The following is a 14,346-nucleotide window of genomic DNA, read 5'->3' as shown; positions in this document are numbered from 1 at the left end:
GCACTTTGTTTAATGTATTTTGCCTTTTTTTTTTTAAGCTGCTCATTTAGAACAAAATCAAATGCTTATTGCATTGTATCCTTCCTGCTTGCTGTTTTTCCTCTTAATTTCAAGTTATGCATTGAAGATAAAAGTACACTTAAGAAGTATGCACAAGAATACCTATTAAAATAACTCCCATCAAGTTTGATGGTATAACTTCAAAGGATTAAAAAAACTATTTTGGATTAATATTTTGCGTGGTTTTTTTTGTAAATATGATTGTATATAAGCTTGTGGTACATTATGACAGTTTTAAGTGGTTGTGAGAACACTAAAGAAAACAGGTCTTAAGCTATGTTTAACCTTAACTTTGTGCTGATTTGACAGCAAGGAAGGCATTTTGGCCAGAGTAAATTTTTTCAAACTCTTTCCAGTGGGACCTCAGAGAATCATTTCCAAATGGATGAAAAGTTCCTTCCTACTTTAATAAAACTCCAGAATTCTTTCCCCTCTCTTGCTGTCTCATCCTTTACTTTCTAGATTTAGGTGCTTTTTAATTCCAGTTCAGGAAAGATAGGAAGAGTAGAATTTCCCCATAGCAGCCTTGCTCCTGGCATTGGGGATTCTGCCTCTGATCTCTGAAGACTGCTTCTTGTTTGTTCCTCTGTGAGCCTTAAGGATTCCTCCACAGCTGGATGTGCAGAACAATTCTTTGTTAAAATCATCACTTTTCAGCTCAGTGTCCAATTTTCCTTGAGCTGTCTGTGTCTTTAAGCAATCAATAGTCTCCTTATGCCCAGCCACAATCTCTTCTGCTTTAAGACGTAGCCTCTTGTTTGATTCTCTCTAAACATTGTACTGTTAACTGTTGAGCACCCTCATAAGATCCCTCTTAGACTAAAAGATAGTTCATGCAATTTTAATTTTCCCTTATCCATTTATTTTCTTAATCTGATTTCCTGTATTTGCCCACGGCCAGTACTTGTGGAGAGTTTAAAATTTTATAAATTAAAATTTCATTTAAATTAAGCATGTTGTTGCATGTTGTCTGTACCAGGCACTATGTTGAATTTGAATTGAAGGGTATATAAAAACAATTCCTGCCCTCAGGAGGCTCACCCTTAGCTGTGGGAGAGAGAGGTGTACAGCCGTCAAATTTAGCAGTCTGAAAAGTTTTGATGGAACAGTACACACAAGGTAATGTGGGAGCAAGAGGGAGAGGGAGGTCAGATAGGCCTTGATGCACATGAGGAGCAGTTCATGGACAGGGAAAAGGGAATGGTATCCATGCAACTAGAATGCTACATAAAGGCACAGAGTGGAGAAAATATAAGAGAAGACTGGAGAACTGCATTTTTATTCTCTAATCAGGTTAATATTCCTGTTTACCAAGAAGGCTTTTAGATAGCATTTAACCCTCTTAGGTAATTGGAATTTGGGGGTCTATTTAATAGGAAAACTTTTTCCTAGAGATATTTACTGCTGAAAACATGTAGCTCAGTGTCAACTGGACTCACACCATGTGTTCACTGACATTCTGCAGCAGGAAGGTCAGGGGCTCTAGAGCACCAACAAGAGGATGTCCAGAGAGAGCCCAGATTGGGGTGGGGGAATGGATGAAAGAATGGGGACTCAGGGTCTTGTTAAAGGCAGAGCACAGGTTCTGAGAAGTTGGAAAGGGTTAGGTGGGAGTGTGTGTGTGCAGGGGGATGTTGCAGCCTGACAAATACCAACCATTTGTCTTTTACGCTCCAAAGGTAGTTGTGCTCCCCAAGTGAATAAGGTGGGACATATGCACCTCAGGTTTTTAATGTGAAATCTGGTATATTTCAAAATGAAAGTGATTGGATTCAGGTGACCATTTAAATTATGTCTATGAAAAAAATAAAATAGACTTGGGGCCTTGATAAGCCTTTAGCTAGGGAAGTAGGAAAAAGACTCAAATGTCTAGGTTGGAAGGAAGACTCCTGTGCGCAATCTTAGATTGTTTTCCTTACTCACTTGCTTCAGAATAATCCAGGCTGCAAACTATTGGGCCCCATCCCAGAACTACTGAATCAGGATCTCTGAGGGTGGAATCCAGGAATATTAATAAATTCTCCAGGATATAGGGATTTGCCTTAGAGGGAAAAATAATTTGGTCACAGGCCGTCCCAGCTCCTACCTCCGGACCTGGAGCTCGTGATTCCCCAGCTCTCGTTCCGGTCTGCCCTACCCTGCGCACCTGGTCTGTCTACCTGCGGGCGTGGCGGGGTTGGAGAGGAGAGTGGGACCCGCGACCCCGCCCCCTGGCCCGGCCGGAGCCCCGCCCCTCGGGGGGAGAGCAGCCGCGGCCGAGGCCCGCCCCAACCTTGGCTGCGCCAATCAGGCACTGCGATCTCAGACGTCGGGTTACGCGCGGCGCGGAGTCGGCCGCCGGGCGGAGGTACCGGCTCGGGCTTGGGCTCGGGCTCCTGGCTGCGGGTTTGGCGGCGCTGCACCGGCAGGCAGCGAGGCCGGGCGGGCCCTGGGCCCTCGCGCCCCTCCTGCGAGGCCTGCCATGCAGAGCCCCGCCGGGAACGCGAGCCGCGGACTGCCGGGCGGGCCGCCCTCCACAGTCGCGTCCGGGGCGGGCCGCTGCGAGAGCGGCGCGCTCATGCACAGCTTCGGCATCTTCCTGCAGGGGCTGCTTGGCGTCGTGGCCTTCAGCACGTTAATGCGTGAGTCTGGGACCCCCGCCCCTCTGGAGGCCCTGCGCGGCAGCCGCGGCCCGGCCCCCCGGAGGTCCGTCCTGCGCGGAGAGTTCCGGCCTGGGGATCCGAATTCCTCCTTCCCCGCAAACCCAGGCTGGGCATTCCTGCACTAGGGGGTAGCCAGGGCCCCGGGCTCCCGGCTCGGAGCCCCTCGCCTACTCGCTGTGGCCTCCAGCCAGGAGTGACCCTTCCCGTTTCCACCTTAAACGTCTGTCTTCTGAGACGCCAGTCTAAAACTCGCCTACCTCCCACCTTACCATCTCTAATTGTTACCCCACTTCTCAGCCTGGAGTCATGACCCCCAAGGGTGACATCCCCTTGCCCACCCCTTCTCAGGTGCTCTTCGTGCTTAGAACCCACATCCCTCAATCCAGTGCGATGCTGAGCTCTTTTCTGCCCCTTCACTCTTCAGGGATTTACCTTCTCCGTTCACATGTAAATCCTGCTACTTTGCATCCCTCTCAACACCTGGAGTGTTAGGGCCACCCGCCTCCCTTTCCGTGGCCCTTCTTCCTCAGCTTTATTTTCCCTTTTGTCAGGGCAGGACCCACCCAGTCTGCGTTCTTCCCCAGATCCCCGTCCTCTCGTTTCTTCCGGAACAGGCCCACCTGTTCCATCTCTGTCCCAAGCTTTCCTAATAAGCTGCGTCTATAGCTTCCCCTGGCTGTTCCCTTTCCACTTTTATTCTTTATATTTTAAGTTTCCTTTTCCATTAAACTTGGGCAACCTAGTGGCTGAATAGAGAAGGAAGCCCCCACCCTGTTGTCATGTGTCCTGGGCGGGGGGAGGCGGGGGGCTTCTGTTTTTCATCGTGTACATCCTTATTAAAGTAACAAGAAGTTTTGTTCGGCATGTAAGCCTGGGAGTGCCCTTGTGATTGCGTTTTAGGGGGAAGGAAAGGTTATAACTGTCTGTGCAGAGTCATTAAATCCAAAAATGACTTGTTCTCAAAACTTCTCCACTGTGCTTGTGTGGACAGAGTGGAGAGTTCCTGCAGAAAGTATGCTTTGGAGTACTCAGGAGGGATCTTGCAACTGTAGGGTCCAGTTGCTGGAGTGGCCACCTTGCTTGTTTATAAGTTGGGATTTCTTTGAGTGAATTCTCTCAGGCTTTAAGTAACCCTGAAGAGGCTCTGATCATGGATACCGTGTTCTTCTGATGGCCTGGCCTTGATAAGTCTTACAAGTGCCCAACTGTCTATGTTTGACACATTTTCTTTCCTTTTTAGTCCCAACTTGCCTTTTTCTCTGCTCAACAAATACCCACTTGTTCCCACAGTAATAATATGTGACAACTTAGCCAAAATCCGCTGCTGACTTGGGCGCATGTACTGTATGTGTGTGTTTTCAAGTCATGGTGAGTGGGTCTTCATATCCCTCCTACTTCTCTCTCCTCCTGACAGCCTTCTTTTCTCTCCGAAGGAACTATAGGTTAAATTTTTATTTTGCTCCCTAACCTGAGGTTTCTTAGCCTAACTCTGACTGTTTCCATAGGTTTGATTGATGCTGATGGCCCGGTTTATCCCCTAGGGTCTGACACTTGTGATTCAGAGAAGGATATGTGATGATGACAGGGCGGAGTTGCTCGCAGCTGAGAAGTGTGTCGGGTTGAATGTGTTCGAGTGGAGTCTTCAGGGACGTACTCACTTCTTTACTTAATCTTCAGCGTGAGCACCTGTGCAAATCCCACTGTGATTGGTACTTTGTGTTTGCAGAGATTGGACTAGAAAGCAGTCTCTTGTTCACTGTGAGGCTTGATGTGGACAGAGCTTGTGGAAGTGGCTGGTGGGTCCTGGGGTGGTGTGGGTAGGAGTGATGAGGAGAAGAGGTGGAAAGGCTAGAGCTCTGTCTGCCCTGACACAGAAATGGAGGTGAGAGCAAGAGCCTCCTCCCCCTACCTAGAAGCAGACAGAGCAGGCCAGGGCAATGGCACTCTGGGAGCTGGACAAGGAGAAGCCCACTGACTGGGGTGCAGTCAGGGTGGGGCCCTTCTTACCGCTCAGATTTGTTGGTCCTGTCGAAGTAGCACTGCGAGGCTTTTCCTTCTTAAACTGCTGGAAAGAGGAAGAAATCTCTAAGATGGAAGAGGAAAGAGATCAAGCTAGCCTTAAGGAAGTACATCTGCGAGCCATTTGACTTTGTCCTGGGCTTTTAGTCCTCCCTCCTTCTCAGTCTGGCAGAGCTGCCGGGAGGGGCATCTGTTGAAGGCCAGGCTCCCCTGACGAGGGTCCCCCTTGCAGCCCTGAAGGAGGAAAGTCCATCCTTCCTCAGTTCTGTTATCTTCAGACATTTTAAATACCAACCAGTTCGTTCTGAGCAGCTTAAACAGCCCCTATCCTTTGAGGGGCTGTTTTTGAGATCACAGTCTTCTCCCTTCCAAGTATCTGTGGCCCTCGAGGCAATGGGCTTGGTGCCTCTCTTCTGGTGCCTGTCTTCTGGAACCTGACGGCCATGGCAAACACTGTTGTTTCCTGTTGGACCAGCTCTGACTGTAGAATGAACCCCCTTCTCGGCAGACAAGCTGTGAGGTAATTTTCCTTACTTCACCTCCCTGATTTCAGTGACCCTCTCAGACCACTGTCTTTATGTTCCTTTTTCTATCCAGAAAAATCACTTTTTTCTCTACTTACACGTTGCCTTGTTTTGTTTGTTTGTTTGTTTGTTTGTTTGTTTTTACCTGGGGGGGTTTGTCCTGAAGGAAGATGACTTATATATATTAATGCCTCTGGGGAGAATTCTGGTTCTGCAAGAATTTCTCATTCTGGCGCTTTGATAGACTTCTTGCCTTACTGTGTAGGGTTTGTAGACCCTCTCGGTCCAGGCAGTTGAGAACGTATATGCCAGGTCATGGTAGCCCATTCTTCAAGCTGCATAAACATATAGACTGTTACAGGCACCACTCACACAACATGTCCAGTGTCAGCACCACCTTGTTGAGTTGGCAGGCTTCCTAGAGGCTCCATCCAAGGTACCCTGTGTACGCAAGGAAAGATGAACATACTCAGAGTCAAGCTTATGAAGCTACTTTCCACTTAGTTTTCTGAAGTGTCTGCTAGGTGTCTGCATAGAAAGAAATGGTTTAAACGAGGGGCGCTTTGTCGTAGTCTGCCTGCCAAACAATTCCCCATTTTGGTGGTTTTGTCTATAGTCTGTGACTTGATGAAGTTTCTCAGCTTGGGTCTCAGCAGAACAGAGCTGAGCAGTCCTAGAGCTCAGCAAACTGTTCCAGTGCGGGGTAGCCACCCAGCTGTCAGCCAAAGGCCGTGTTGTCCAGTGTGTGTGTTGGCATTTGGGGGTGTTTACTCTCAGGACATGTGAATGCAAAGCAAACTCAAGCCTCCCTCACAGTGCACAGTCAGGGTTCTGGGCTGAAGTGTAGACAAAATTGGTTTTTAATAAAACAAGCATTTTGAGAACTTGGATAAATCTGCCTGCCTATTTTTGTTATAGACATGAGGGCTAGCCAGCTGGGAGAAATGTGTCCATGTTTTACAAAAACACTGCTGACATTGAGAAGTGATAGCTTTTTTCCTGCGATCCAAAGTGAAATCACAAACCAGTGCACTCAGCTTTGATATCTTAAATGAGAGTTTCTGGGGTTTTCTCCATGGTAAACTGGCCTCCCTGTGTGCTCTGTGTGAACAGACTTGTGTTGGCACAACCTTCCCTATGATCACCTCTCCCCACCCCATCCCTTTTTTTATCTCTAAAAATGTCAAACAGAAAAGATGAAAAATAATACACTCAACATCTGTCTGCCCTCTACGTAGATTTAGGAGTTGTTCACATTTTGTCACATTTGCTTTATCTCTTTATGCTTTTTTTTTTTTTTTTTGGCTGAGCCAGTTGAAGGTAAGTTGCAACCCGCGTCACACTTTACTGCTAAATACTTCAGCTAAGTCTCCCCAAAATAAGGACAATCTCCCACATAACCACAATTTCATCATCACACTTAAGAGAATTAATAACTCCATGATATTATCTCATATCCAGTCCATAGTCACATTTCTCCAAATGTCACAAGTCTTTTACAGCTGGAGTTTTTAAAAACTAAGATCCAATCAAGGCCCACATGTTGTGTTTGGTTATGTTTTCAGTAACTTTCATTTCTAGAAGAACCTCCTTCTACACATACATGCACACTTTTTTTTTTTTTTTTTTTTTTTTTTAATGTTTCTGGCTTTTTGAAGCGTCCTGGCTGCTCGTTGTGTCAAGTGCCCCACATTCGGGAGTTGTCTGGGAGTTTCGCTATGGTGTTTGAATTGTTTCACCGACCCCTGTTTTCCTGAGTTTGGTCTGGAGCAGTTATTAGATTCAGATGCCCTGTTTTATGGCAAAAACACGCCGTAAGTGGCACTGTATGTTTCATGTCTATTCCACCAGGAGGCATGTGACACCATGCTGCCCCGCTATTTGTGTTAATAAGGTTGATGTCTTGGTGGTGGGGGATGGAAGACCTCTCAGTCTCTCCCTTGTAAAGGTACATTTTCCCCTGAGCAATCAATAAGGGATCTCTGCAGTCATAATACTTTGAGATCATGTGAGTACTCTATTTCCCAGTAGCCTTTCACCTGGTGATCACCTCCTCCTGGTAAAATAACAGAGTACAGTGACAGCTGAATTGGAGCTGGAGCTCACAAGTGAAGGCGCCTGTCTGTGGGTCTGGAACCCAGCACACAATCAGTGTCGCTGTCCTTTCCTCCCTCTGGAGTGCCAGCACGGGCAAAGAAAGAACGCCCCTTTTTCCATTCCAGGCTGGTGTTGCGGTCAATGTTAGTGTGCTGGCTGGCTCAGAGCTTTTATTTTTAGAAAGTTTTCGGGTTTTCTAAATGTTTATTTATTTGGTAGCATTTATCCATAATGGTGATCTGCTTGATTTATCATATAACTTCATTAATTTCTAATAAAATCAGGACAAGAGGAAGTTGTGTGAATTAGGAGACAATCTGAGTTGTAGAATAACTTAACAAATATACTTTTTTAAACTTTTAAATACCTCTGTTGGCCACATGTTGCCCTGTTGGGGCCTATCATGCTTCCACTGCATTAAAATCTGTTTAAAGTCTTTTGCAGTTAGTATATTTATACAAACATGAAGATTTGTTGAAGGGGTTTTACAAGTGGTTAAAAATAACGGGATCCCTGGCTATGGATCCAGCCCGGCGTCCATGTCTGCTTCACTCTGCCATGTGGTGCCCCTGAGCAACTTCTGCATTTCTCTCGAAGCTTCAGTTTCTTCCCTAGTAACATGTGGATAATAATCTTTCTTTTCTGGGCCTATGGAGATGAGAAGGAATGTGTTTGAGGAAGCTGGGTTGGTGTCAGGCACATGTTAGGCCTTCCTTGGGGGTGTGTCTTCATCCTTGTTATTACATTGTTTGTATTCACGAGTTGAGCTGAAGAATGTTTCACAAGTGCTTAAGTAACTTATTTTCTGAATTAAGTTAAACATTTCCCTTTTTTTCTTGCTTGTACAATGTCTTTACCTTTAGCCCTCCTCACAGAGTGCATAGCAGTGGGGAAAAAAAAAAAAGAAAAGCACCTTTAGCCCAGCCAGCACAGTGAGTGTGAATCCAGATTAGCATGTGCCAAAACCAGGTGGCTTTAGTGGCCAAAATAATCTTCCTTGACCTAACCTTCCTTGTGTTTTTACCGGCAGGGCCCCTTGTGGGCTCTGAGAGAGAGGGCAGTGGGTGCCTGGGGCTGTTCCACTTCCAGGTGATGAACCTGCTTCAAGTCGCTGGCTTTTCTTTGCCCAGGGCCCATGGTAGTAGGTGGTGGTGCTGGCCCCTGGAGCCGGCCTCTTTCCTGCAGCCTCTCTTCACTGAGTCCTCAGCATGCCGGCCCCCTCACAGGAACCCTGTACAGAAGCAGTCAGTGAGCGGGTGAAGTGCCTTGTACAAGGGCTCCTTTTTAGTAAGTGCAGAACTGAAATGTAAGCTGGGTCCCTGGGACCCCAGACACTCTGAGCCGCTTCTTCTGTGCCTGCCTGCTTTTTCCACCCCTCTTTCCACACAGGTGCACTTTCTGATTACTCTGTATCTGTGGCTACTTCACCTCATTTTTTTTCTATCTGAACAATTCTGCTTTTCTTTCTTGATAATTATTTAAGTAATTTTATTTAAAACATTATTGTTTTATAACTGTAGATAACATTAAAAATATAAATTTGAAATGACTCATCAATCATTTCATGCATCCATGAGTCACACCCTAGGTCTGCTTTTCTGAGCCTTTGTGAAGATTTTCCTTGGCTGGGCAGAGGGTGGTGATTCTACCCCAAGGCTGAGGTCTAGCATGTGAGGCAGAGGCACCCCCGCCCTACCCCAGAGCAGCAGAAGCAGGGAGCACGGAGTCCCGTTACTCACTGGTGAGGAAGGGTCTCCAGGGCTCTGGGTGGCTTCAGGTTACCTGCTGATTTTCACAGAGTTCATTTCCCTGTTGCTTGCCATATGACTATACGGAAGGTCATTAATAATCTTGAGGTTTACCCTGAATTATCCTTTTCGTTGTGTATACATAGAAGCAGTTGGTGAGTCTATTTTAGATTACTCCACTGCTAGGAAAGCTATCCATTGAATCCGGAGTTTCTCAGCCTGGCACTGTTGGCATTTTGGATGAGATAATTATTTCTTGTGGGAGGCTGTCCTGTGCGTTGCAAGGCGTTTAACAGCATCCCCAGCCTGTCTCTGCCCACTAAATGCCAGTAGAATCTCTCATTGTGACAACCAAAAATGTTTCCCGACATTGCCAACTGTACCCTGGGGGGCCAAATTGCCCCTGTTTAAGAACCACTGCATTGGTTCAGTTTGTGAATTTCTCAGCAAATTCATATTTGCTCTAGAAGAATAGATTAGAAGGTCAATGTGTTGTTTCCAAAGTGTAAGAACAGTGGACTATTAGGATCTCTAAAGTACTCTGGTGCCAAGCCCACTGTTGGATGTTTCCTTGACGAAGAGCTGAGACTGGTCCCCAGTCCTTGAGGGGCTCACAGCTGGAACAGGCTGTAGGCAGGCGGGCAGGCAATTCCAGTACAGCGTGAAGAGGATTGTAGAAGCTTGAACACACTGGAGAGGGGAATGAGGGGTTCCGCCTGGGGACTCGAGGAAGTGTCCCTGAGGAAGCTCCACCTGAGCATGAGGCTGAGAGCTCTCGACACGGAGGGGATGGTGAGAGCGAAGGTTCACGTAGAAGAGACCAGAGCTGGAGAGGGTAGAGGCAGAGGGTCTCAGAAAAGAGAGGCAGTGCACTCGGAGGCTTTCCAGAGAGCCTTCCTTATTCCATTTCAGGCCTCTTTCATGGGTGCATTTAAAGAGGACGAATTAAATTATTGGGTGTCAAGTCAGGGTCTGCATGTACCGCATGCTCCATTTGTATTATTTCCCTGAGAACCTTTCTTTTAAAGCAGTTTACATCTCGTATGGCAGCCCCTGAGAAACATACATTGTTTATCTTTGGGGCCACAGAAGAAAAAATAGGGACCCAGTAACCGCCTGGCCCCCATCCTCTTGGCAGTGCCTTCTGAGCTAGACGGTGGTGATGTGGGCAGGTGTGCCATGCTCACCCAGGGTTGGGCATTTAGTCCTCACACAGCCTGAGAAGTAGGGACTGATAGTATCTCCGTCTTATAGATGAGGAGATTGGGTCGCAGAGAGGTTAAGCAACCCACTCAAAGTCACACAGCCAGTAAGTGGTAGAGCTAGGCAGTGTGGTTGTGCAGACCTTCCATTTGGATAGTAACAAAGCAGTTCCTTATTGTTAACTAGCTTTTATGGGTTGTCTGCCACAGTCCACCCAGATGTGGAGAAAGTAGAGATACTTCCCGCCTGGATTGTATGCAGCTCTCGAGGTGTGGGTGCAGTGTCGTGCCAAGTTAGGCAAGCCCTGGGAACCACTGTCGCCCACTGAGCACGGTCGCAGGCTTTGGAGGGGTTGGCCTTTGCTACAGAACGTCTCTGACAGAAGTTCAGTTGTTGGTACATTCTAAAAATTCTGTACCTACGACGGCAGGATGGTCATGCACCGAAGTCGCCTTAGTGCCTATGAGAAGCCTTCTCCCTTGACTTACGACAGCCCCGCCTGATCATCACATGCCCTCCTGCTGCATCTTCTGGTTTAGTGTGCCCTCTTCATTCTAAGGGGCATTTTGTGCCGTAAGCAGGTTCCACTCAAGCCATTTTGGGGAGGAAGAGGCAGAGGCTGGTGAGCTTAGCACACTAAGGGCAGGTTTCGTGGTGCGGACGTGGGGTGGGGTGGCATGAGGAAGGAGGGAGAGGCTGGGGATACCGAACCAGTGTTTTTGTTGGCTTTAAAACTTCTTTTAAAGATGTGATGTTGTGTATCATGGTTTTTCCAATCACCAACCATTGATGGGCATCACCAACTTTCATGCTTTTTCTTTATTTCTTGTATGCAGAGTAAGTCAGGACACAGATGGGGCCAACTCTGCTTTTTCATACATTCATCTTACTTAAAATGGCTCCTCCGCCAAGCTTTTGTCTAGTCCATGGGCTTTTCCAGGCCTCTTCAGCTCATCTATGTTCTTCGTGGGCTTTTCCATTTTGTTAGAAGACATCTTCATTTAATAGTATGAAATGACGTAGAGGCATGAGGTAGTAACAATGCATTTAAATGACATAAGCATAAGACACCATCCTATAGGAGTAGTTGAAACACAGCCACATGGTGCATGCCACGTCCTTTTGCCCAGAGCCCTGTGCAGTGTGCACTGTCGGATCATTAGAGCAGCCTTCTATTTGGGTAGGGAGTTTTGGGCAAAAATATCTGCGGGTGGTTCCATCGAGCAGGGCTCTCTGCACGCAGTTGATATTCTTCCAGTCTTGGCGTGGGGAGCAGTGGAGTATGTCGGGGAGACTTGCTCGGAGCGCGTTTAAGCAAGCGTGTTACTGATGTGGCTACCCCCCACTTACCAGGGCATGGCCGCGGGGGTGTCTGAGGCAGCCCATTGTATGTTACAACTCTGCTATTCCATTATGCCCTGACCCTCAGTCCAAGCCCTGGAGAAAATGAGGGTACAGAAGTACGTGAGAGGCCAGAGATGAGGGACGTGTGTTACGATCCTAAAGACACAGTGTAGGGTAGGGAGATTCAAGTGATTTTTTTTCTGTCAAGAGCCCTGGCTTTATTCTACCCTCAGATTTCTGTGAGAAACCCCATTGATTACTGATGCCAAAAAAAAAAAAAAAAGAACTGATTCTGTTATATGGAGTTAGAACAAACAGGGATGCTAAATTGCCTGTTAATCCATTTAGCAGTTTACATATTGATTCTTTTCCCAGTGTGTTTAAATAATCATTTACTAATATTCTAAATAGGTAAAAACCTTCCGGGAAATGTCCAGCACACATGCCATAGTGTCACCATAGAGCTGGGTTGGAATGTTGCTGCTACAGACAGGGCCTTATCCTGAATGCAGCCGTTTTATAGTGAGAGCTCATTATCCCAGTCACGGAGGTCTCGGGCCAGGCCAGTGTGGACGTGGTGACGGATGAAGTTTGGTCTGGGGTGATGTGAGGCATAAGGGCATGGAGGTGAGTGGCGGGTAGGAAAGGCACTGTCTCAAAGCATTTGCTAGCCCATATTCCATGGCGTGTGAACTGCTGAGCCTTACCAGGGAGCTGCTTAGCGCTTGTTCCCTCTGGCTGTAGCTGCTGTTGTGCCATGTGTGGTTCCTCTTAGCCTAGGTCTAAAGCAGCATCCTTGTGTCTTGCAGGACAGCCAGGCTCCTGAGCCTACTGCCCCCATCCTCCTTTTCCCAGCTTTTCCTGTGCTGCAAACATTGCAGTACCATGGTCTACTTCGCAGCCTGGGCCAACCAAGGAGAGCAGCCACGTTACCAGATTCTGGGATCCAGCAAGATGCCGCAGGGCTGCTCTTCTATCCCTATACCTGTCAAACCCATTCCTGCCTACTTCCCTTACTGATATTCACCATTCCTTTTCTCCTTCCTCCCCACCTAACTACACCCTATTCATCTTACAAGAAACCTTCTCTAATGATCTTAGTCCACATTGCTCTTTTTTGAAGTCTGTAGGACATCCAGTGTGTGTGGTACAGGGTAGGCCTCTGCCTGTGCCTGGGTTCGATCTGCCAGCCAGGCTGTGCTGGCGCACAGTGCTGCCTGATGATGCTCTGGCAAAGTGCTCCTCCAGTCCAAGTTTGTTCCTGAGCAGTGAGATCTTGGGAGGTAGAAGGAGACTGAGATTATTTTCTTGTCTAACTACTAAATACTTCAGCATGCATTTTCTAAGGACACAGGTGTTTTTTTATGTAACCACAGTATAGTGATCAAAACTCAGGAAATTTAACATTAATATGTTATTAACAGTCCACAGTCCATATTCACATTTCATCAATTGCCTGAATACTGTCATCGATTTTTTTTTCCTAGTCCAGGGGCACACTTGGCATCTAGTTGCCACATCACTTTAGTCTCCTTTAGTCTGGAATTGTTCTTTAGCCTTTCTTTGTCCTTCCTAGTCTTGACACTTTTGAGAAATACAGGCCAGTGATTGTGTAAAATGTCGCAGATTGGGTTTGTCTGATATTTTCTCATGATTGCGTTCAGGTTACATGTTTTTGGCAGACTGCTGCCTGCATACGTGATGCTGTGGCCTACTTAGTGCATCGTAACCTGAGGTGCCGACCCTCAGTCAGGTGTCAGTTGATTCTAGCGTTGGTGAAGGTTTCATTGATAACTGGGGTAGGGTCCAGCTCTCTCCATTGTGAAATTACAGTTTTTCCCTTTGTAATTAATAACTGATTTACAGGGAGATATTTTTGAGACAATGTAAGTACAGGATCTGTTTTCAGTCTTCCTTGGAAAGCCTCCACCAGTTAGAAGGGAGCCACAAATAGAGAGTGAAGGTCCTCAGCCAGTTTTTTATCTGGTAACTCTCTGGTGACAATACTGAGTCACATTTGTGGAGTACTCATTACGTGTCAAGCCTTGTAAGTGCTTCACATATGTCAACTCATTTACTTTTCATATTATCCCTATGAGATGAGTACTCATGTCATCTTATTTTACACTTGGGAAAATAGGCACTGAGAAGTTAAGGCCTCTGTCTAAGGCTGTGACAGCCTCTGAGTGGCAGAACTGGAATTCAAACCCAGTGGACCTCACTGCAGCACTAGGGCCTCGCACCCCCCGCGGTTCTGCTCGCCTGCTGCCATGTGCGGCATACACGTGTGCTGCTTGACACACAGTGCTGCTTCTCTGACCTCTGCACGTTCCTGTCCTCTGCATGTGGAGGTCTTAAACACCATTTGGTCCCCACTGTCCCTGACCTGCTTGGTTTTTTGACTGAGAGCCTCACTGAAGTCTTTTTTCTAGGCATGATAGACAGACTCGGAAGAAGCCAAAGGCTTTTCATTTTGAGATTGGAGTCCATGGGCCTTGTCCTGGAAGCCAGAGGAATCTTTCCTATGTGGATAAATTTAACATTTGAGCCTGTGCTGAAGGATGAGGAGACTTTTGCCCATGAAGGAGTAACAGATGCAGAACTTGCCCGTCTTCTGTAAGCAAACAGAAAACAGGCCAAAATATATGAAACAACTTTGCAAATATCGGACAGCAGGCATCAAGACAGTGAGCCTAAGGGAAAAGAAAT

At 46.9% G+C, this 14,346-nt stretch overlaps 1 protein-coding gene across 1 annotated transcript in view; it reads left to right on the top strand.

Annotated features, from left to right (window-relative positions):
* The first annotated feature begins 2,416 nt into the window (after positions 1-2,416).
* STIMATE (STIM activating enhancer) overlaps positions 2,417-14,346 on the top strand; it is a 64,660-nt gene continuing 52,730 nt past the window's right edge. The window contains exon 1 of the mRNA XM_011739634.2: positions 2,417-2,681. Coding sequence (XP_011737936.1) covers positions 2,522-2,681 — 160 coding nt within the window. The 5' untranslated portion in view covers positions 2,417-2,521. The remainder of the gene's footprint in view (positions 2,682-14,346) is intronic.

The sequence above is a fragment of the Macaca nemestrina genome, chromosome 2, assembly GCF_043159975.1.
Source record: "Macaca nemestrina isolate mMacNem1 chromosome 2, mMacNem.hap1, whole genome shotgun sequence".
In the NCBI taxonomy this organism is placed as follows: Eukaryota; Metazoa; Chordata; class Mammalia; order Primates; family Cercopithecidae; genus Macaca; species Macaca nemestrina.
This window is presented reverse-complemented; position numbering and strand designations above follow the sequence as displayed.